This window comes from Echiichthys vipera, assembly GCF_963691815.1.
Source record: "Echiichthys vipera genome assembly, chromosome: 3".
NCBI classification, from domain to species: Eukaryota; Metazoa; Chordata; class Actinopteri; order Perciformes; family Trachinidae; genus Echiichthys; species Echiichthys vipera.
The window spans coordinates 19,360,671-19,384,880 of NC_139828.1; the positions used below are offsets into that span (position 1 = coordinate 19,360,671).

Sequence of the window (24,210 nt, forward strand, 5' to 3'; positions counted from 1 at the left end):
AAGTTGAAAAATAATAATTAAAAACATTGGTTTAAATTACAAACTTGGTTTAAATATTCTTACTGTAAAATAAAATTGTATTATTCTATCATTGAAAGAAATGTCTTGAAGTTTGCATTTCTTGAAGTTTGCAGATTAAACAGCCTAACATTTTATGAAGAAGTTTGCTCCAACTACATCAAACATGCGGCTTACACATAAATGCATCCTACAGTACCATAATGTAGTGTTTTAGTTTTGGGTCGAAACCTGTGTTCTCTGTTCCTGAAAGTGAGAAACTATAAAATATGTACAAACATTTTAAATATACCAGTGCTGATAATTTTCAATAAAGTTACTTAAAGGTAAAAATGTGTCAAAGCATCATCCTTTATAGAAAATAGTCACTGAAAACCTAAATATATATATCTTTTCTATCCAGTTAATCACTGAAAGGCTGTTAATGTGTTTTAATTAATATCCTAATACATTGTGCTTCATCAAAAACAAGACCTAAACTAAAGTGGAGATAAACCCAGAACTCAGTTATGACCATTTATCTCTTCTGATTAGTCAACATGGAAATAAATCAAAATAAGAAAAAGAAGGGAAAAAACACTAGGACAATGTTTCTCCTGATTTTATTTAGAGACAGTGTAAAAAGAACCAATGTTCTTTCACATAATGCTTTATTCACATTTGAATTTTTGATTGAAGAATAATTTGTATTTTCTATTTCTTTCTGACCTTAAAATATAGTTTTTTGGACTTAAAGAAAATCACTGACACAGCTACTGATGTGGAACAGAGGCCGTCCTAAAACGACCATGCAGCTGCTGAACGTGGATCACCACACAAATGCAGATGTTCACAAACACATAAATAAATAGGCTTATAATGTCCACGTTGGGTTGGAGTGTGAAACATTTGCCGTGGTATTCACAGAGTCCTTGTTCTGTGTAGATGCACTAAGCACCCTTTTGCTCTAATAGAAAGGGTCTCATTCGGTTGAACGTCAAACTGCCCCTTTCCCTAGAAAAGGAATGGGAGGTCTCATCATGTGGAGGTCACGATGAAGTCTTCAGCTTGGCGTCCTACTCGGCTTTCTTTGCCTTCCTCTTGCGGGCGCCGTCGCTCAGCTCCTCCTTGGTTTTGAGAGGTGAAGATGGGACAGCGGCGGGAGGATGATGGTGGTCTTCCTCAGATCCACCCAGAGGGGAGCCGAACAGCAGATGGCAAACCCAGGACTCAATGAGAGCGAAGGGCGAGCCGTGAGAGTGCCGGGCGGTCATCACCACCTGAAGAAAGATAGTGACAGTTAGAAGAGATTAGTGACAGCTAAGGGGGCACTGGTATAGTTGTGACATCCCAAACATACACAAGTCCTGATGGCTCGTTTAAAGGCACAGTCTCTGAATACAGGCTGTGTGCATTTCTCTTTGTGGGTTGAGAGTTTTGATACTTTCACCTTGACCTGCTTTATAATCAGAAAAGGCATCGAAATCTCACTTTTTGCCATTTGGGACCTTTAAATAGATTTATTTATTTTCTTTAAACAATAATGGTCAAAAAGTCCATGGGGTAGCTTTAATTAAAGAAGCACAGAAAATACAAATAACATTCACTTAAGAAAAAATGTAATACAACAAGAAATATAAACATTGAACCACTATATTAAACCGATGTATTTTTCCTTTCTTAAACTTAGCTACTACCTACTTTTACATATGACAAACAAGTGTATGCAACACAGATTTCAAAATCTCAGGCTTAAAATAAATCATAAAAGGCACAGTCAACTACACTTTGCTGACCTTGCTCGTGGCCATGAAGAGGGTGAAGACGAGGATGAGGGTGCTCTTGGACACTGGCAGCCAGTGAGCCTCCTGCAGGGTGAAGAGGATGGCTCCGTACAGACTGGCTTTGGTCGGGCTGCAGAGACGAAACACAAAACTGTTAGTGAAATATCTGACTGCAGCTCGGATCACAGCACAGAAAAAAGCATTTAGTAAGAGCACTCCTCTAGACCAACATAAGATGTGCAAACCTACAACTGTATGAATGCTTTTGCATTTTCATATGAAATCAACTTTAAATTGTTTAGTTCAATGTTTTGATTCAAGCTCAAACGTAGGTTGGTAGCTTTTCTTTTAGGAGATTTTCATCTGATAGTTGGGTGAATTACAGTCTACCAAAGTGCTTTTTTTGATGCTACCACTGGAGGGCGCCAACATCAGGCAAATAGTGACTTCAACAACAAACGTGTTTCTTAAAACTGTCTGACAGCGGTGTGTCCAGTTTAAGTGACAATAACTTTTAAGTTTGTGTTTTGTTTCCAACATCTGGTTTAAAACATCTGCATGCTGGAGGGGGCAGGGTGGGGGAAGCTTTATTTTCCCAGCAGCAGAAGGAAGAGTCACAGACTTACAATGACATGTTGAGGATCTCATTGGTCTCAGGCCTCCACACACCACGCAGCAGCTGCTCAAAATTGGACATGAGAGCTACTCCAGACCCTGTGAAGACAAAAATAGACAATGGAAAAAAATGAGGTCAAAAAATATGTGTCTCGTGTGACTGCTCTTATCTGGCTTCAGCTTTCTTCCCCCATTTTCAACATGGACGCCCACTGGGCCTCACTATTGAAGCAGAGATCAGACCAGGACAACTCTTTATATACATTTCTATGGACATTCCTCTATTGTATAGTCCACAAAAATACAAGAAACATGTGGATTAAGGGTGCAACAAAGACATCAGTGGTACTCTACATACAAATGACTTTCTCTGTCCTTTCTGAGCATTTCTGGGTTCAGATACTTGTAAATCCTATTTTATTCATTTAAAATGTAACTGGAATGGAACGTAGTGATCAGTTCTTCCTAAGCAATCAGTCAATAACCAATGTAACCTGGTTTCTTTGAGTTATCAGGTTATTTAAGTACATGTAGTAATAATAATTATTATTATTATTTGTATTTTATAGTACCTCTCAAGGGAACCAAGGATGCTTTACATGACGATAGAACAAGTAACAATACACTGAGTAAACAATAAATAAATAAATTAGAGAAATGTTTCCCAGGAATTACAGAGAGGTAGCAGAAAGGATGGGGGCTGCCACACTGAAGGCTCCATCTCCAAAAGTCTTGGTGAGCAGACCCATCGCTGAGGAGGAGGAGTGGAAGAGGTCTGGTAAAGGCTGGGGGGCGAGTGCCTGATGTGATTTTGTCAGTGAGGAGGATGATTTTGTAGGAGATGCAGAACTTTACTGTTAGCCGGAGGAGGTGGATGAGGGTGGGGCTCAGATGATTATGAATGAAGTGCACATGTGCCACTGGCATGCACATGTATGGGGGATCGCGTTTAAATGCGGTGGCTCACTGAGAGCAGCTGTCAAAGCAGAGAGCTGCAGCCGGAGTGAGCAGCACAGAGTGAAGGCTCACCAAGCAGAGTTAAAGACTTTATTCTGATGCTGAAATGATTAGTCAGTTAGTTCATCTATTAGTGAAAAATAATAAAGCAAAATAAAAATGCCAAACACTCCCTACAGTAACTGCAGCTACCACATTGTGAAGATTTTCTGCTTTTCTTTGTCTTATGTGATATTAGCTAAATATTCATATCGTCACCTGGGCTTTAGGGAATTGAGATCAGCATTTCTCACAATGTATTTGACATTTTACAGACCAAATGATTAATCGACTAATTGAGGAAATAATTGGCACTAGATACCATATAGCTTCTGTGCTTGTGATGGGATCACACCAGCCGCGCTGCTAAATCGAGCCAGGGGCATAAAGTGCACGGGTGGGGCAATAACCCCTTCCCTACTTCCACCCTCTTTCTCGGGCCACAAAAATCTTTAAACTCAACCTTCATTTTGAACTTAGCTAGACACCTGTAATGTTTCGTGACAGTATCTTGCACTGTTGCAATGCTATTGCGGTGACAAAATCTTTATACCTGCATACAGTGGTAGTTCCCACTACAGTAGGTGTCTCCAGGACCACATTTTACCATGATGACACACACAGAGGTGAAAACATCATCACTGTCGCATGGCAGCAAATCGCTGTGAAATCACAAGACACTGACCTTTGACGTATCCAACAATGACCATGATGAAGAAGCCATGGTGGTAGGCGTGGTGGGCGTGGTGAACACCTGCTGCGATCTTACGGGCGCGGACGACTTCCTTCAGGGCGACCAACACTAGCTTGATGGGCAGGAAAGCCACGCATTTATAGAAGAGGTTCAATGGGCAGTAAAAGATGAGGTACCTGAGAAAGAAGGCAGAGAACAAGATATTAGAGTGAGGAGAGGGGATGGTGAAAATCAAATATTCAGCTCTGATGGTTTCAAACGTATTTTATTTCATCCAAATCACGTTAAAAACTACTTTTCCCACTCAGTCTATAGGTGACTCGGCTGGGAACCGTAGGGTCGCCGGTTCGTGTCCCTGTGTAGACCATGAATGGAGTGTGGACTGGTGGCTGGAGAGGTGCCCGTTCATCTCCTGGGCACTGCCGAGGTGCTGTTGAGCAAGGCACCGAACCCCAAACTGCTCGGGGCGCCAATCCATTGGCAGCCCCCTCGCTCTGACATCTCTCCATTAATTGCATGTATATAGGTCCTGTTTGTGCATGTGTGTGTATTTCAGGCCTTTGTTTATGTAACCTGGATATTAACAGAGTGAAAAAATTGAATATACCCTTGCGGGATTAATAAAGTAATAATTCTTCCTCTTCTTCTTCTAGTTGTCTGGTCATAAAGATGAGTTTTAGAGTCCTGCTGTTGTCTCACTCCATTCATGCCATGTTTTAAACCTCATTTTATTTTATTCTATTGTGAAGTTTACTGTGTTTTTAAATGTAGTTGTGATGTATTTCTTTGCCTTATGTAAAGCATCTATTGCCTCTGTTCAAATGGTGTTGACTGGGATGTGTAGATTTACTGGTACATTCATTCATTCATTCATTCATCTTCAACCGCTTGTCCCTGTCGGGGTCGCGGGGGGCTGAAGTCGATCCTAGCTGACATCGGGCGTGCGGCGGGGTACACCCTGGACAGGACGCAAGTCTATCGCAGGGCATTGTTTCTTAATTACGCATTTCTGTTTTCCAAAAGTAATTTTAATAATTATTGACTGACGCTTTTAAAGTTTATTGTCCTGTATAAAGCAGGAAAATAAATTCAAGGATAGGGTGACCTCCAAATAGTGGCTGGTGGGAGATATTTTCTATCATATATAGTCTTGTAAATTGGATGAAAAGCATTAATCACGGAAAGCAGATATGATGGTCCCATCATTGAACCTTAAAGCAGCATCTGATTCCCTGTAAAGATTAGACTTCCTCACCAGACAGCTGAGGCCAGCAGGATGTGGCTGTTGTATTGGAAATAGTCGATGGGGCAGCTTCCAAGCAAGATGTCTGCCAGGATGTAACTACCAAAGCAGTAGAGCATGGCACAGAGCCAGGAGGCCACGGGACTCCGGCGAGAAACCTCCACAGAGCCTGCAACACAGAGGAGGAGCTGTCAGGGTCAGGGGCCGTCCCGAACACACGGTGTGGAAATGAAAATATCACAGTGTGGTTTTCAGTGTGAGTCAGGTTAAGGGACTTTTATGCACCCAGTGTTTTATGTGTGTGAAGCTCAGGATGTGTTTGGCTTTTGTTAAATATCAGTTATGCACTGTATGTTGGGAGGATCGTTCTTGATGACAGCTGATGAAAAAAACACCATGAAAAAACTGAGATTGTCATTGCACATTTTTTTCCCCCACTGAAGCTGAAGTCTGTTACTGGAATAATTGTAATCTTTTTTTCCATCATTAATGACCATCACTTTATTTATTTATACATTTTATTTATACACAAAACATTGTATAAAATGGTTAAAAGTTATATATTTCTCCTTAATTTGGAGTATTTAATTGGTAAATTTAGCAAATTGATTTTTTTACTGTTTTCCAAAACATTCATTTAATTTCATCATGTTTTCTAAATGTAATCAATTAAATCAACATATTAAATATAATTAAAAAACATGTTGTAATTGTAACTATATAATTATTACAGCCTCATTATTAATGACCGGCTGAATCCTAAAGGTCTAAATGCTGTTTTAGAGGCTTTCCCACTCTGACCAAAAGACACTTCTTCTGGGGTAAAATTCATTTAAAATGCTTCTGTTAGTTCCTATACAGAACTGTCAGTGCTGACCTTCAAAAGTCATTATCAGTGGATCCCTTGTGTGTCTATGAGCTGTATCTTTGTCCACGCCCAGACAACCATTTCAGTTGACGCCCTGATAATCCTCCTTTTTTATCATAAGCTAATATTGACTCAGGACTTCTGCAGTCAGACTGGGTCTTTAAAGTATACAGACTGGAGCAGAACAGAAAGCTCTTTGTGATTTAAACTCAGAGTATGCTTTATATATGAACATTTAATATTGTATATATATATATATATGACCAGTATATCAAGCATGTCAGTACATGTACCATGACATTTACTGGGCAGAAAGGTTTGAGTGGTATGACCAGAATACAGAGTTTTCTACCTCTTATGGTACAAGTGTGCTCTGTCCGCTGCTTAAGTCTCCTTTTTCTCTCACTTAATCAGTAACAATGAACACAATCCTAGATTTCTTTCTAACACTGGAGCCAAACTTCCTGAAAAGCCCCCTTCTGCTAGCTGCTTTAACTTTTCCTATCGTGACATCCGACAGTCTGAACTGCTGTCTGGGAAGTTCCTCCGGATCCACTCTCCATACATGTTACCAGTAGCCTATAATTTTGTCGTTCTGATTGTCCATACTGTAATGTTGGTCTTTTTTGTGCACACATCTACTGTCTGTCTACTACTCTTCCTGAGTTTAAAAAAAAAAAAACATGTTTCCCCATTAAAGGGGTTTGTTTGGAGAGTGTTGTATAAAGTATTGTACATATTATAAAGCCCCTTGGACAAATTTGTGATGTGTAATATTGGGCCATATAAAGAAAATTGGTAATTGTTTATGCCTGATTGGCTGGCAGACCTCCATTACAACTGCATCTCAAAACACTGTAATTATAGCTCCAGTCAACAGCAAAGTATGATAAACTGCAGCTAACTATAGCTATATGTGCTTTGTGCTGTCTTACAATTAACTCTGCCTGGGGAAGTAAATCAAACTATTGATATAATGAATCATTATCTAAAAAGTAATTAGTAAATAACTATGGCTTTAAATAAATAAAAGCATGTAAAGTAGAAGAATAACTTAAATAAATGTACTCAGTTACTTTCCATCTATGCCGAGATGTGTTGATGTACAAAAAAACAACTCATTTAGAATGTAAATTTTCACTCCTATATTGTTGTATAAATCTGAACATGATAACGTAAGAGAAACTGCAGGAATATTTATATTTATATGTAAAGTAAGACCTGATTTGAAAAGTGTAAAGACTTCAGGGTGTTACAAGACTGTTCAGTAAATGTGAACGGCTGCTTCATCGCACAAATCTCCAACAACAGGTGGGTGAGGGTGTCGCGGTGAGACTGGCGCTCAGTTTGAGAGCAATCTGATCCCGAGAAATGCCTCCCTATAAATATATTCTGCTCGACTGCTTCTCCTGCCTTGCAACTGTCGGGCCTGGGTTAACCTCTGACCCCCCAGAACACTTGTATCTCCTCCCTGAGTCCATGTTGATCACCGAAACTCATCTATGTGCTCTTCTAACATGTACTGTGAACAAGGCCTCCTCCATTCGAACACATGTAGAGTAGGGTGTATATGAAAAAGATCTTGCAAATGTTGGCGGCACGAGACATTTGACAGTAAAATGAGATATGCAGTTAAAGGTATACAGTGACAGTCATGAAGTCAGCTTTGGTAGCCATGTGTTACTCTATACTGAGCTCTGATGATGGATTTTAACTCTAAAACCCCCTAATTTTGACTGTTGCAATTAAAAACAAGAACTCCCTCAGTGTATTTAAACTCTTTTTATTTACATTTACTACAAAATACAACAAATGTGTTGAAAGCAAAATTAGACAATCCCCTTTACCTCTGCTGGCATGAGTGCCAGCAGTGTCACGACTTCTTTTTGACACCAATGAAAATGTAATGACAGTACTAACTACGATTATGTTTAACTTTATGCATGTGTTCGCTCAAATTAGCAAATGGCCACACTTATAACTGTTAAAAGAGTGCTTCCCTGATTTAGCATTGCACTCCTTTAACCATCTCGCAAGACTTTCGCTACTCTTTTACGTTTACTAACGCCACTGCCCCAGATCGTTTTGGTTTTTTTAATTTTTTAATTTGTATTCTTCAATCAACTTTTACTCAAATGACATCACTTGAGGCACTTTATCTTTGCGCAGCTCCCTCTGAAGACACAGAATAATAAAGAGTTCCCCTTGAAGGGTGTGACACTGTCAACCCCATTCATTGGTCTTCTACTCAACTAACTCACCCTCAAAGTTCTAACTACATTTAGTACAAAGCATGTTTCCAAAAGCCCTAAAGTAGCTCCTTTATTTTACTCACTGGGAAATTAAATGAAATGATGAAATATGTTGTACAAGCTCTTTTGGAAGGATAAGATGGATGTCTAAGTCTCATTTGAAGCTGTACACTTTTAGAGGATGACGTTATTAGGTCGAGATGCTCCAAACATCTTCACCGAAGCCTCAACTGAGATCAAAATGAGACGTCAATTACTGAACTTTCATGTCAGAGTGAACTTTTTCTTTAGGATGAGGAACTTTTTTTAAAAGCTCACACACTCACAGGAACAATTAGGTCATGCTGGGCTGGTACAGCTCAACAGTTTATTTCATGTTTAACATTCACACCCAACTGCAGTGTGTATAAAGTGTGCAGCAGAAGGGCCACTGACACTGTCTATTTCAGGATCTTCTATTTATTGCCTAAGTCTCTGGTATGCACAGGCCTTTCTCTCAGGTTTCATCTTCATCGGGCTCTGTTGCTCAAAGGGGTTGAATCCTGGAAAATATTAGGCTTTACCCAAAGCTGAGGGGCTTAATCTACTCCAGTGATTTACTCCTGTGTTAATGAGGTCAGGCTGCAGCAGCAACAGACATTCCCTCACAGCAAGCAAGCAGAGCTGGAGAGCTCCTTACTAGGGTGTATATGATAACAGCGACAGAAAGTCCCTGTAGGGATATTACAGTTGTGTGAGATATAGTTATAACACAGAAAATCAAAATAAAGCATATGCGTTATGCATATTTTGACACAAATATCAGAGCTTTTCATCCCAATTGTTTAAATATTAAATCCCCCATTAAATGTTATTCTACATAAATGCATGTTAAGGCAGAGTCTGAGAGTGTGGAGCATGAACGCTACCTGCCAATATAACAATCAGAATAGCTTATAGATAATCATATTTATCAAATAAAAATTGAAAGAAGGAAAGAAAGAAAGAAAGAAAGAAAGAAAGGAGGACAGAAAAAAAGAAAGAAAGTGAAAACCACACTGACCTGGCTCATACTTGAGGTAGAGGATGGACACGATGTAATAAGCGAGATCAAACACGGGAAACATTCCCATTTTGGAGAAAACTTGGGCAAAATCGCCCAAATTAAGAACTGCCAGCACTTCCATGTTGACTGTCTGATACCCAGCGAGTCCCTGTTTGTTTGTTTGTTTGTTTGTTTGTTTGTTTTATTCCAACTGCGCAGTCTGGATCGTGAAGCCCCCCCAAACCCGGTCCACCGACTCTCCACCAAACCCCCCGGTCCTGACAGTGAAAGGCTGTGTGACACTCAAGCCCTCCTATTAATACCACTCATCTCCAGCCTCAGCAGCCACCGCAGCATCATCATCGTCACCGGCCCGTGCCAGCTGCTCCGGTTTTTAGACGACAGGAGGTGTACATGTCAGCTGCTGCACATCTACACAAAAGGCTTAAGGTGTGAATCGTCGATTATTTAACTGAGCCACAAGACGCGATGAGAGGTTTGTTGCAGCCTAGAAACACAACGAAGCCCGAGATAGATTATACGGACAAAGACTCATTCACCGCTCATAAAAACATCCCTCGACCCGGATCAGCTCCTGCACCGAGGCTGCAGACTCCCAGTCAACATTTGGTGATCTCATCGACTGTTTACATTCTTCCACATGATGCGGAAATGTTGTGATTAAAGGCACCGAAATAATTAACCTAATCATATAAACGGCTACCGGATTTTGTGCATGTTAATATGCATTTTATTTGTTATTTTTGTATGCTTTTGTTTTTATAGCTTGAGAATAATAATAATAATCAGGGCAAATACCTCAGCCACCACCAGGCGGCGCAAATCCACACAGCTGAAACCTTTTCAAAAACTAAAGTTCTTGCTTATCAGAAGATTCATTTTACACACGGGCCCGAAATACACACACATGCACAGACAGGACCTACACACATGCAAACAATGGAGAGATGTTGGAGCGAGGGGGCTGCCAGTGACCGGCGCCCCGAGCAGATGGGGGTTTGTTCGGTGCCTTGCTCAACAGTACCTCGGCAGTGCCCAGGAGATGAACTGGCAACTCTCCAGCCACACGTCCACACTCCTTTCATGGTCCAAACAGGGAACTCGGAACCAGCAAGCGTCCGGTTCCTAGCCCAGTCACCTATGGACGGAGCTACTGCCGTCCCAAAAGTCACTCCTTCGAGGCGGATTTGAACCAGCGACCTAAGGATACCTGCTGCTACCTCTACAGTCCTCCGCTCTACCAACTGAGCTATCGAAGGATCTGACATGATCTTTAATTTTTGTGTCTACATCTGGCGCTCTTGCGCGAAAGTCGATATTTTGCAATTATACCCAAATTTTAGTCTCACAAGCAGATGAACCTTTATAAATCCTGTTTCTGATACTCAGAGCTTCTCTCCTCTCTGTTTGTATCATTCATGTCTCATTAATGCATGTTTCTAATTCAACTTCTTCCCCGGGGTTGTTTGTGCTTTGTCGTCTCACAGGTCTCTGCTGATCGTAGTGGTGCCTGCTGCCGTGCTCCTGCATGATGCTTCCTGCTGCTATCATCACTATTACTCATATATACTGTCATATTCTGTCACCTTAGCTGTACTCGTTTCTACCAATCTACTATATTAACTGCAATAACATTTAAATCGTATTCACATTACTATAGATATTATTATATTTACTGTTACTTTTGTGGTCGCTTGCATCTCTGGGACTGTCTTTGTGTCTGTCTTTGTCTCTCTCTGTCCATCTGTCTGTCTTTTCTCTCTTTCTTCCTCCACTGGATCTGTCCGACGTTCCTGTTAAAGGGAAGGTTTTCGTTGCCACTGTGGACTCAAGGAGGGTTGTTGGGTCTATGTAAATCATAAATAAGTCATATAGTGTGGTCTTTACTCACTCTGTAAAGTGTCCTGAGATAACTTTTGTTATGAATTGGCGCTGTAATTAAATTAAATTTAGTTAAATTGATTTATGGCTACTTTAAAGGTCCCATATTGTAAAAATTTAGATTTCTTTATACTTTTTTATTATAAAGCAGGTTGAGGTTCTAGCCTATATCAATACTGTGAAATTATCAGAACTCTCAATCCACAGAGAAATGCACACAGCCGTATTCAGAAACTGTGCCTTTAAACGAGCCGTCAGGACTTCTGTACAGTTGTGATGTCACAACTATATTAAATATAGGTAGAAAGTGCTGCTACAGTGCTGTTACAGTCATTCCCGACTGAAATGTAGTGATGTTATGCTTGAGCCTTCTCGCTCGACACAGCATCGATCTCTATGACGCGGGAGTGTTGAGAGACAAGTTTTGATCCCTGCTTTACAACCACTACGAACGAGGCCTCGTTACGTCACAAAGCAGGTTTTTCAGGCATTTCAGATGCAGTTCTGACACAGAGCCAGCAGATGTCCCTCTACTGACTGTATGACATGTTGTGACATGAGCAGCTGTATCAATTTGGTTTACTGGTTCATGAAGCTGCGATTTCACCACCACTACTACAATGACGGTGCAGAGATGCTGGGAGCGCAGATGCAGAAGACCCAGAAACACTGACCAATCAGAGCAGACTGGGCTTTTTCAGGAGGGGGTCTTAAAAAGACAGGCGTTAGCGAAGCGTTTCAGTGTTGCTTTTCCATAAAAAGATTTATTTAGTCTGAATTATTATTTTTAATCTTTTTTGACGGGTTTGACAATGACTGAATGAATGAATCTGTCACGTTCTGTCAGTGCTGCCAGCATTGCTGGTTGCCAGGGTTGTCTGTTGTTAGGTGCAGCTACTGTCGGCTGTCGCTGGTGAAATGGAGTTTGCCAATCCTGCAGTTGCTTTATTTGTCTCAGCAGCTGAGTGACCGGAGACAGACAGAAACAAGAGTCAGTATAGGCCAAGCATTCACTCCATGGACTGAGATAAAGGAGTTCAACAGCATTCAAACACACGCCAAAATGGCTACAGTCTCCCTGATCGGTAAGCTAACTTTCATGTTTACTTAGCTGTAATGGCTAACGCTAACGGCTAACAATAACTGTCAGTCAAGCTCCTCTGCAATACTTGTTTTTATGGTAACATTTGCCGGAGGGGATGGGTTCAAACAGACTCAAGCAGACTCTGGTATCCTGTAGGCTACTTGACCGGGTCTGACCAACCTGGCAACTGAGTGCTGGAATTATATTTTGTTGTTGTGACTATGATCTTGAGACAATAGATGGCGGTGTTCTGCTCAATGTACTGATTCAACCTTTAGAGCATAACATGTTCTAGTAGAAACTCAAAATACAAATATGCACCTGAATATTTGAATATGGGACCTATAATTGAAAGTCATTGGTGGAGAACCCATAGACATAAAGAGTAGACGCCTCATCGAACGTTGGGCCTATTGGCGCTGACGAGCGGTGGAGCCGCCATCTTGGCCCGGTCGCCCGCTCCACTCAGTGTAAGGACAGGACACGGTTCAGCGTATTTTAATATTCACAGTGGGATTAACAGTAATAGAATATTCTGATATATGATATATGTGATGTATGATAGGTGTTTTGCAAACACTATAAATATAAACACAACAAGAGAAATCATTTATAAAGTATTAATAGGCTATATTTCATACATGAATACATACATCTCTCTCTCACTCACTCTCTCTCTTTCTCTCTCTCTCTCTCTCTCTCACACACACACACACACACACACAAACACACGCACGCACACACACACACACACACACACTCAGAGAAAATTAAAATACATATAAATCAAGAGTATCAATACAATTAGGTCAGAGAGAGAGATGACATTTTGGACACATCTAAATACAAGTCAAACAGACACACTTTCATTTAAAGCACTAAAAAAACCAAGAGCCGAACCCTATATGTTTATAAATATTCAGAAATGATCCATGCTCTGCCAGTCGCATAGTCGTGGTAGTGGAGAGGAGAGGGAGGGTCCACATTTGAGCGAGTGTGTGTGGTATACAAATATATATAACATTTTGTTAAATCGATCATTTTCACACTGTTTTGTTCTTGCACAATTACCAATTAGAGTGTAGCTCTAATTGGTAAAGAAAGTGATGTTGTAGGAGTACTTTGTATAGTATCTAAAATGACTGTGTCCTTAAGGTCTAATTATGTGAATGTCTTCTTTATTACATATTTTAATGATGTAGTAATTGTATTTAATGTGCAAACAAAAACACGGGGCATAGTTCAGTAATATCAATTTTAAATTATACAAACGATTTAAGATTTTTCCTTAGTTAAATAAATGTATGATTTTTTCTTTTCAGACTGTTTCAACTTCTCTGGTACAACTGAACTAAAAAAGCCTGGACTCATCAGTTCTGGTTTACAAACATGTGACATTCGTCCTGCTTTAAGTGGAGATGTGGAGAACCAAGTAAAAATGTATGGAACATTTCGTTCAGCTGTGAGAATATCGGGCACAGAGTGGAAATACATGTCACGCTTGCCTCGTAAATCTCTAATTCATTCTTTATAATAAAGCCCACATCATGTTGCTCCTGTTTGATGAAACAGTTTAACAGCAAAGGATATTGGTCAGATTCTGTCACTTCTCCTTTGATAGTCTAAACTTTAAAAAAAAAAGTGACATGACATGAAAAATGATCTCATAATTCATGTCAATGTCATGTTCAATATTTAAAAAAACAAAACTGAGAATATCTGAGGTGACCTGAGATTAACTGTCTCTGAAGTGTCTTCCTCTCATGAAACCACAGCACATCCTCCGCTGACCTACTGCTGGAAATGTGCAATCCATTTACACTAGACCACATGTACGACAACCCCTCTCCTCCCTGCTTCTCCTTCCATATCTACACAGGCTTGCACACACACATCTGGCCGGGGGGTAAATTAACTAACATTCCCACAGAGGCTAATCTCCACGCCTCTACTGTGACAAGATAATAATAATAAAATAAGGGACAGCAGCTCCTCTGGCAGCTAAATATTTATCTACCTGCCACAGCCTGAGGGACTCACTATAACATTAAAAAATGCATGGATTTATGTCTAATTGTTTAAAATTGTACTGTACCGTACTGATTATGAATTGTAATATTGTAATATTAGATTAGAGCAGGAATACGCTGCACAGTGCTCTGGCATCTTGTTCCTTCTGCTGCTCAACTCAGAGGCTCAACGAGTCACTCATAGAACTAATCTGGTAGGATGACCGATCCAAGATGGCGGCCGCATTTCTCGCGGCCCAACGTTCGATGCGGCATCTACTCTTTATATGTCTATGGGAGAACCAGCCAGGCAGGAACAACCTGACAGAGGTTACTCAGGGCAATAAACCCCACACCGAGAGCTCTGGAACGTCATTGGTCAGTTTCCTGATTGCGTAGACGAACACGGAAGTGAGGCATCTCTGATGTGATGTGAACAAAATGATCGGAGATCTGTTGATATTCGGGTAATTTGTTTGGTTTCTGTCATTCTTCACACAGAGATATACTTTTATTGAAAGGAGATGTTGTCTGTGGGTGTTATTGTGTTCTGTGTTGCTGGACATATGGCGGTGTATCATTGCTACTTAACAAGTTAGCTCCGTGCTAACGCCAGCTCACCAGCTAACGTTGATAACACAACAAACAGTGTGTCTCTGTGCTCTGTAGGACCTTACTGGTGAATGCAGGGGCTGTGCTCAACTTCAAGCTGTGAGTATTAACGCTACTGTTAAAGAAAACTTAACAGCTACAAAAGGAAATAAACACACCCGTCAGTTGGCCATGTGCACATTTTATTTTATATTTCATATTCTATATTTATTAATTTTGAATTCTGGGTTGTAATATATGGTTGTAATTCCTAAATTCTGTGTCTTTTTAAAAAAATAGTGTATTCTTTATGTTTTTGCTATGTGTATATCTATGTATTTTCCTGCATCCGCTAAGCACCAAATTACCTGGTCAAATTCCTGGTCTGTTTACATACTTGGCAATAAAGTTGATGTTTTGCAGCAAAAGGAAGGAGTCCCAAGGATTTGGAGATGAGTCCAGGTCACAGACAACAGGTGTGTATGAATGTGTGTGCTCGAGAGGGAAAAAATCACAATAAAGTGTGTGTCACAGGTTAAATGGGGTTCTCAAAGCTTTGCCACTGTAATCTGTCTTTTAGGTGACAACATCAGAGAGTTTCTACTCAGCCTACGATACTTTCGGATCTTCATCGCTCTGTGGAACATCTTCATGATGTTCTGCATGGTCCTGTAAGTAACCCACATTAAGTTGATGTTCATGCAGCCGTAGTAATGCAGTGGTTGGATGTGATGGTGATGGCAATGTCTTCTGTAACACTTTCTGTCCCTAAATGCTACTTTAAAGGATACACCGGACAATACTTTTATACCTTTTACACTTGACAAATCCCATGAAAAGATCAAATCCAACCATGAGTCAGTCCAGTCCTTCATTCACAGTCTTGCTATGAATACTAGAGCAACACATGTTTACCAATCCATGTCGGAAAATAGTCTCCAATATATACACAGTTATGTTTGAGTAACATTTGCTAAAAAAAACTACACTGCGTTTAAGGACATTCTTGAGCCTTTTTACAGAGGAATAAAATATTTGTGACCGATTTTTGGAGTTTTACACTTGGGACTCAATAGGCTGATGCTGTTTGGTTGAAACATTCTGTCGTACAGAAATGTACCTTGTGTTAAGACACATTCAATTGTCTTTAACTTGGGAAGGGTATGTTTCAGGGTTAAAGCCGTAATTCAAATGTAAACAATAAGGGACCTACACAAAACAACACCTTAAAGTGTAATTGTGGCAAAAAAATCATCCCATGGTCTTTTTCGGCACTTGGATACGTCAAATAAATCATCGAGAAAGTTTTTTTCATGTAACAACTATTAACGGAGTAATCCGGGAGAGTCGCTAACAGTGGGGCGTGGCTAACACTGATTAGCTCGGGGCAGCACGGTGAAGGCATTAAAATGTCTTTTTTAACTGATAATACTGCTCAAAATAACATCAAATCTGTGCAGTAGCATGATAAGAGTCCCTACACATAAAACATGTATGAAAGACTTACCAACTGGCCCCGGTACCAGCTCCTCTAGCAGTAGAGTCCATTCAAGTCGATTACAAAATGCCCAAAAAGGAAGGAGCCGATTGATGATTTGTGTAGGGCCTCTTATCATGCTACTGCAGAGGTTTGGTGTTATTTTGAGCAGTATTAGTGGTTAAAAAGCAACTCTCCCGGATTTTTCCGTTAACAGTTTATACACGAAAAAACCTGTCTCGGGGGCTTATTTGATGTATGTCAGTACCGAAAAAGAATTAAACTTTAGGTTATTTATTGTTTCTGATGCTATTAAAATGTTTAGTGACAGAAAGTTGTTTTTGGTACAGACAGATTTTACTCATGAAATAGTGTTTCTTTCACAGGAAGAATAATCTGAAGAAGCACTAATGTTTACATCTTTAGTCAAATACCATACCAGCCAACTTTGCGATTTCCTATTACCTTTTTTTTTTAAGAGTTTGAGAAAACTGCTCTGAAGTTTGTGCTTTTTTAACTGGCTGAATGTTTCTAATCCTCACAGATTGTTCGGGTCATGATCAACATTTGTGGCAACAGGATTCCATCATGATGTAGATTTTCCAATGTGGATGCTATAAAATTCTACTTTATCAGAGTTTACTGTTCCTTTGGTCATTTTAACTTTAATTATTTTCATTACAATCCCTTTACAATTTACTATGCTTCTGTCTGTACAGGAATTTATGAATTGCTGTGTTTATTTCGTCATATAGAAGTTGTTACATTTGTAGCCTTGTTGTTGAAGCTGTAACGGCACCAGTGTCGCCGTCTTTGCTGGATACGTGTTTCATCAGAGAACAGAATCAGTTTGCTTGTTAAAGAAACTGCAGGGTTGAAAATGATGGACAGCCTTCACTAACGGGATAAAAAATGTATTTCTGTGACTTGTTACCTGTGTGTCATCATTTAAGGGTCCTGCAGTAATCTAAGCTTGTAGAGAACCTTATGACTTACCTTAAGATCCTCTTGCTTAAACTCCCTTTTATCCCTTTTACTTGCACAGCCGTCACGGTTCAGTCGAATTCACCAAACAAGTTAAAATGATCACTGTCACTTCATGAACTCTGCATCCCCTCTGTACAAACATCTCCAAATGTAGTCACTAGCTGTAAGGCTCTAGTGTCAATGCTGATTTTAAAAATGGAAAAGGTAATTTTCTTTTATTTTGGGTCACATATGCTGTAAGCAAATGTATGTGCCCTACATGTAAATGTGTTCATAATCTTAACAATAAAAGTTCACTTATGCATTGTCTGTTAAATGAGTTCAATGGTCGTGACCGTCTGTTGGCACAAGAAACGCATGATCCAGTTCTGACCTAATGTCTAATGACATGATACATCATACTAGTAATGCTTCATATAGACTACGTCCATACCACATTCTGTTTGTATATAGTATTCATTGTACACTTATTGCACTTTTTGCCGTTAAAATGCAAGAAATTTAAATACTATCCTGTCATATACTTTCAAATAAAAATTCAATCAAACTGCGATTGTAGAAGGCCACTGACAATTAAATGTAACAAATAAAAGCAAAATGGTTATTGTCTCTTCATAGCAAAAAGGTCCTGAGTTTGAATTTGCTTCAGCTGGAACGTGATGTGTGGATGGAAATAAACTGAATGGGTCTTGAGTTTTCATAGTGTGTTAAGTTAAGTTATAAGTTGTAGTAGATATATTTATCTTTTCATTCTTTAAGGGTGGTCACCATTCTAGCCTTGTATTGTGCAGGATCCAAAGACTGCAGTGTATTTCTTTCTTCCAACTTTTTTGCAACAGTGCCACCAAGTGACAGTGTAAGAAAAGAGCAAAGCAAAGGAAATTGACTGAAAGACAGAACTCATAAATAATATATTTCTAAACATGGGGAGTGGGGTGAACCTATAAATATATAACAAATACATTTTGTCAGATTTTCTTATTTTATGAGGTGAGAGTGTCAACATAGTCCAACAACTGATCTTTTCATCTAATATGTACTTTTGCAGATGATACATTTTGCATTAAACAGTTACATTTATAAGAGGGGATTTATTTATCATTAGATATATAAATAGAAAACAAGTATATATATATACAGTATATATGAGAAAGAAAGGTTTTGTATAATGTTTTTATTTTAGAGGTCTTAAAGTATTTCCAAAGCTGCACATCCAACTTACTGAAAATACAAATGATCTTGTGGTGCATATTGTTTTGGAACTTCTTAAGGAAAAACTGTTACGGTATGCCAGCTTTTGTGTAATTTAACTGGTCCTTTTTTTGTTTTTATTGAAAAGGAATTCATTTAAAATATCATGGCATAGAAAACATGACGATAACCTCTCAACATGCATACAAGGCACACATGATAAAAGGATGTCTTTGTATTGTATTAAAAAAATGTAACAAATGAAAGTGAATAGAAAAAATAATAGTGAAAATAAATAATAATAAATATATATAATAAATAGCTAGCTGTCCCCAAACTACCTCATCTCCTCATAACATAGACATCTTTCATACAATATTTTCCCCCATAGTTAAACACAATGCATTCTAAATGTAGAAATAACATAAATTAAAATGTATAAAGAGAGTAAAGCATAGAAAAATGAATACAGAATAATTAAAAACAAAAATGTACGTGGTCTGCTAAACTAAGGGAGTAAATCTGAAATGCCTAAATTATAGTTTTTGCAAATGTATTATTTTTGAGTTTTAAGTTTTCCATAGTGGTAAAATATGATTTAAAATCTGAATCTTTGAAAATACAAAAGGAGGGTAATTTGTTAAGCCAAATCATTTTACGGGCATAGTATTTTTCTAAGATGATTAAATGAATTATGCTAGTTTTATCTCAATATTTGGGACTGTTACATCCATCTTTGTTAGTATTACATTTTCTACAAAACACTTCTTTAATTCAACGTTTTTTATTCATTTAAATATTTATTTAATACAGAAGGTGTCACATAAACAAATAAATCAATATAAAAAATAAATACTGCAAGGATCTCATATAAAAATATATCGATAGAAAAATACACATTGCCATGTCAATACATAGATGCATGTTATAATCTCTGTTATAAATTGATGATGGGGGTATATCAAATATCTTTTCATAGTTGTGTAAAAAGGTTGTATTCTTTTTGTTTTTTAATTAAAAATGAGAAAAGGTTGATTTGGAGGCTGACATCTTTACCAAATAAAATGAAAAAATGAACTCAACACCGAAGACACTTTCATAATAATAACATAGAACATCTTTAAGGGAAAAGCATCGCGGATGTGAACAGTTGGTGACGTGAAATCTCCCATGATGCTCTGGGCGAGCGCTTAACAAAAAGCCCGATGAGCAGACCGAGGAGGAGGAGGCTGCCAGCCGAGGGGGGTAGCCGATTCCCGGAGAGGATTTTCTGCTCGCGTCGTCGTATTAAATGGTGACGGCGGCGAATGAAAACAAAGATAAAAGCATCATAAAAACATGGTGCTCACTCCCAGAGAAGACCGTCCGTCGGGCCTGTGAGTGTCGGCAGGTTCCAGCGCCGCCGCCTCTCTCTTCGGGGGGATTCTGCTGTCTGAGTCCGTCCTGACCCGCGATGACAGCGGCTACAGCCACTCCGCAGGTGATGAGAGACCGGCTGCTGCAGGCCATCGACGGCCAGAGCAATGTGAGTATCACCGCCAGTTCCCAGAGGACACACTGGGTGCAGAAAAGAAGACAACGAGGCCGAGCAGACATTGACAAAGAGGAGGCAGTCTGTTAACGTTTGCTTGCTAATTAGCTGGCTAACATCACTAGTGAGCTAAAGTAACTAATGCCAGCACTTAAGCTAACTGACTTCTGCTGGATAGTGTTAGTTAATTCACGTGTACTCTTAAAATGCCGCAGGAGTGGAGAGTTGCTGAGACTGAGCCATTAGATAGGAAGTGTAAATGTAACTGTAAGTGCCCCTTCAGTGACAGAGAGGTTGGTTGATTGGGGTTTCAGTAAGATCAAGGCTCCATGTAGATTAAATCATGATCTCTACCCTTCTCTACATACAGCTGATGAGATTGTCATGGTGTGTTACAGCACTTTTCTGGTAAGATCCGTGTTACAGCCAAACTGGGACAGGATAAAAGTTCAACTTATGACATTTATATTACCTAACCTTTTCAGTATTCTGTCCAGTTCTTCCAGCTTTTCCACTGGTATTAGCAGTCATTGAAAAGTACTCTAAAAATACCCTATAACATTGAAAAACTAAAGCTAGAAATGTAATTTTCTAACTTGGAGACGTGTATGTATGGCTCTTGGAGTATAATGTATGCTGTACTGCTTGTGTGAAAAGTTTAAGCACATAACTTAATGAGTTGCTGTGTCCACCTCTATATATATTCTGTATAAGGTTAATCATACAGATATGCTTATGGGTGGTTGATATGAAACCCTATTTATACATATTCAATTTTATTTATATTGCTAAATCATAAAGTTATCTCAACACACTATACATATAGAGTAGGTCTAGACCACACTCTATGACTTATATATGATTTACAGAGACCCAACAATTCACCCATGAGCAGCTGCAAGTTGCAATGTCTCACATTAAAGGGGATGCTACCAAAGTAAAATTTGTGATAGTGGAGAAATGTATGTATTGTCATATAGCCCAACTTCAATTGCCGCAGAGCAGTCCCAGACGAAGGGACCGCTGTTGCCAGCACTTTCCTTCCATCCTACTTGTTGGGCTGTCTTCCTCTTGTGGGATAATATGGGACATTTGCATAAAATCTCAGTTTGTCAGATTGAGCCTGAAACCAGGAGCAGTATGTTGTCACGAGACATCCAGGTGCACATTTGAAAGTCTATTCAAATAAGCCTTTGCCTCGTTTTTTTATCAGCCTCTCTTTCTCTCTCTGGAGAACTTGTGCATATTGGGCCTGTAGGGTTCTGAAGCACAAATTGCAACATTCACTGTACATAGAACAGTACATAGTACATAGATACGTCGACGCTGCTGTTGTAATGCTGACAACATTATGTCTCAGGATTGTGAAATATAAGCCTATGTGTCTTTTCAGCAGATATGCAACATTGTGGTCGTTATGGAGGTGATCTCCTATTTGGAGAAATATCCCATCACCAAAGAGGCACTGGAGGTGAGTTACTTCAGACCTATAGTATGTGAATTGTGTCAATTCATGTAGTTTTTAAAACTAATCTTATCTCTTTAAAGGAAACCCGTCTCGGCAAACTTATCAACGATGTCCGGAAAAAAACCAAGAATGAGGACCTTGCAAAAAGGGCCAAGAAGCTCCTGCGAAATTGGCAGAAGCTTATCGAGCCAGGGAAGGGTGAGGTGTTGTCCAAAGGACAGCCCGGTGCATCGTGGTCTTCCAGTGGTGGTGCACATTCCTGTATCTCTGCTTCAGCTGCCAACACACCATCAGGTAAAACGGGTACAGAGTTGAAGAACAGAAATGACTTCAACAACTGCTATTCCCCAGAAGTAGAGAAACCGAACAACAGGAAACGTAAGGGTGACCAGAAGGAAGGACAGCTCTTACCAGCCAAGATAGCCAAAACGACTCTTAACGATAAAATACAAAACTCCAAGCAACTGCCAACCAATGGAATTGGCGGTAGCTCTGAAATTTTTACGGATTCATGTGCACATCAGCCTCCAGACTGGGAGATTTCCGAGCCTTTGGACAATGACAGGCTAATTAAAATCCCAGTCATTGCTGTGAAACCTCATCCAAGTGCCCCAGGATACAGCAAGCCTCCGAGCGCTTCTTCTTTGCTAAAAGCATCAGTTCTGCAGCAGCAAGCCAGACAGGAGCAAGCTCTCTCAGGGGGGCAGCATCGACCCAGAAGCCCACGCTGTTCCTTGCACAGTCCTCAAACTCCAAAGCAGGAAGCTGGTATCAAACAAACGGCACAGCAAGCACAGGGTCTTTCTAGCCCCATAGTGAAGCCTGGGTCTGTGGACACCTCTGGGCTGGGGCCTTCCACTCAACCTTTAAATGGTTGTGTTCAGGGTTTGCACACGGACGGTTCAGATTTTGATTCTCAAAGCAGGCCTCCCAGCACGTCTCTTCACAATTCTTATGCCTCCTCCTGCAGTAATTTGGTCAGTTTGGAAGATGATGGTGCGGTTAGCAATACAGGGAAAAGGAAACGACAGAAATACAGGCCTAAGGACCATGTCGTAAATTTAGATGGACAGACTGTAGAAGACAACATTAAACCAGTCAGGTTAAAAGACAGGAGACTGACATTTGACCCTGTCACAGGACAGATCAAATCCTCCTTTCATAAGGAGTCTTCCCAAGAGGGGGAGGTCAGACTGGGCCAAGGACCTGAATCTCAGTGGTCAGAACCGCCGAAGCAGAATCCTCCGGTTCCTCCCAGTCCCTTCCAGCAGACGGACTGGAAAGAGCTGTCGAGGAGTGAAATCATCCAGTCGTACCTTAGCCAGCAAAGCAACGTGCTGACATCATCAGGTGCCCGTGCCCCTGGTGCACACTTTTTCATGACAGAGTTCTTGAAAAAAGAGGATCACCGAAGTACTGATGTCAAAAAAACACACGCGTTGGCACCGGAAATCCCAGCCAGGGATTTACCAGGGGTTAGCAGAGAGGTCGTCAGTGAAGACCTGAGCAAATTACACTCACAACACTGGTCTGGGGTTAATGGTTGCTACGACACAAAGGGTACTTGGTATGATTGGACAGAGTGCATCTCTTTAGACCCGCATGGAGATGAGAGCAGGTTGAACATACTGCCATACGTCTGTCTGGATTAAAAGGTTTGGGTTTCTGATTTTGGATGTTTGTAAGCTGCCTTCATCGCACAGCGGAGCAGCTCTGCGTGTGTTTAAGTGTAAGCTGTTGTTTTGCACCGTCGGTGAAGTCAGTGTGCTGCCTGTTTGGATGTGTGTGGAACACAGCCATAAGCAGGGTTTTTACAGGTTTTTGAACATTATGAGGACAGCGCGAAGGAAAGAGGCTCCGCATTATTTTGACCATTTAGTTGTGGGTGTTCATTAACTGTACAGACTGAGTTTCCAATACCTGCCATTGTTATTGAGAAGACTTCACATTAAACCACACAGCTCCATTTTATACCCATTGTTATTATTACACATTGGGATTATTCTGCGTCCCGGGGGAAGCATACTTTAATTTAAAGTGTATGCATAAAATGTGACTCAATCAACATTATCACCTTTTAATTAGAGAGTAGAAAGCTACACAATTGGAGCTGACATTCAACAGATAAATCTACCAATGAGGTTTATATTGGCATTTGCGCATGCACCTTGAGCAAGACAGTTCAGCTGTTCAAGCTGAAATCTTCAAGTAGATATCGTCATTACCAAACAACTATCAACAGCTGTGAAAAACGTTTATCATTGCACCTTTATGAACCGCTGGTCCGTCATTTCAAATCTGTCTCTCATGCAGTGACTTTTCACAGAAAGAATAACTGTCAAATCAGCTTTAAAACCTTTTGAATAATTTTCTCGTGTTGTGAGGTTTAACTGCTGTTAAATAAAGTGAAACTGCCAGATGTGACTGTGCAGTTTTGGAGGTGAGAAAAAAGGGCTTGTAAGGGGATTAAAGGTGCATGCCAGTAAAGGAATGTGGC

At 40.0% G+C, this 24,210-nt stretch overlaps 3 protein-coding genes across 4 annotated transcripts; 2 read left to right on the top strand and 1 right to left on the bottom strand.

Moving 5' to 3' along the window:
- Positions 1-603: 603 nt before the first annotated feature.
- On the bottom strand, positions 604-9,769 carry tmem38a (transmembrane protein 38A). The gene is made up of 6 exons (XM_083940491.1): positions 9,492-9,769; positions 5,342-5,498; positions 4,078-4,262; positions 2,408-2,495; positions 1,794-1,911; positions 604-1,277 (listed from the first exon to the last, which is right to left on the bottom strand). The coding sequence occupies exons 1-6, from the start codon at positions 9,613-9,615 to the stop codon at positions 1,074-1,076; spliced, it is 876 nt and encodes a 291-aa protein (XP_083796617.1). The 5' UTR covers positions 9,616-9,769; the 3' UTR covers positions 604-1,073.
- Positions 9,770-14,850: 5,081 nt separating this feature from the next.
- Positions 14,851-17,825, top strand: smim7 (small integral membrane protein 7). Its single transcript, XM_083911183.1, has 5 exons — positions 14,851-14,935; positions 15,138-15,179; positions 15,483-15,535; positions 15,640-15,730; positions 17,081-17,825. Exons 1-5 carry the CDS (start codon positions 14,910-14,912, stop codon positions 17,094-17,096), a joined length of 228 nt encoding a protein of 75 aa, XP_083767309.1. The 5' UTR covers positions 14,851-14,909; the 3' UTR covers positions 17,097-17,825.
- A 2,142-nt stretch (positions 17,826-19,967) lies between these two features.
- LOC310966878 (mediator of RNA polymerase II transcription subunit 26) lies at positions 19,968-23,975 on the top strand. Of its 2 annotated transcripts, none has more exons than XM_083940808.1 (3): positions 19,968-20,239; positions 21,639-21,716; positions 21,794-23,975. In XM_083940808.1, exons 1-3 carry the CDS (start codon positions 20,168-20,170, stop codon positions 23,363-23,365), a joined length of 1,722 nt encoding a protein of 573 aa, XP_083796934.1. In that variant the 5' UTR covers positions 19,968-20,167; the 3' UTR covers positions 23,366-23,975. The 2 variants fall into 2 exon arrangements, with proteins under 2 accessions (XP_083796934.1, XP_083796935.1); XM_083940809.1 differs by having other exon boundaries at positions 21,642-21,716.
- The last annotated feature ends 235 nt before the right edge of the window (positions 23,976-24,210 follow it).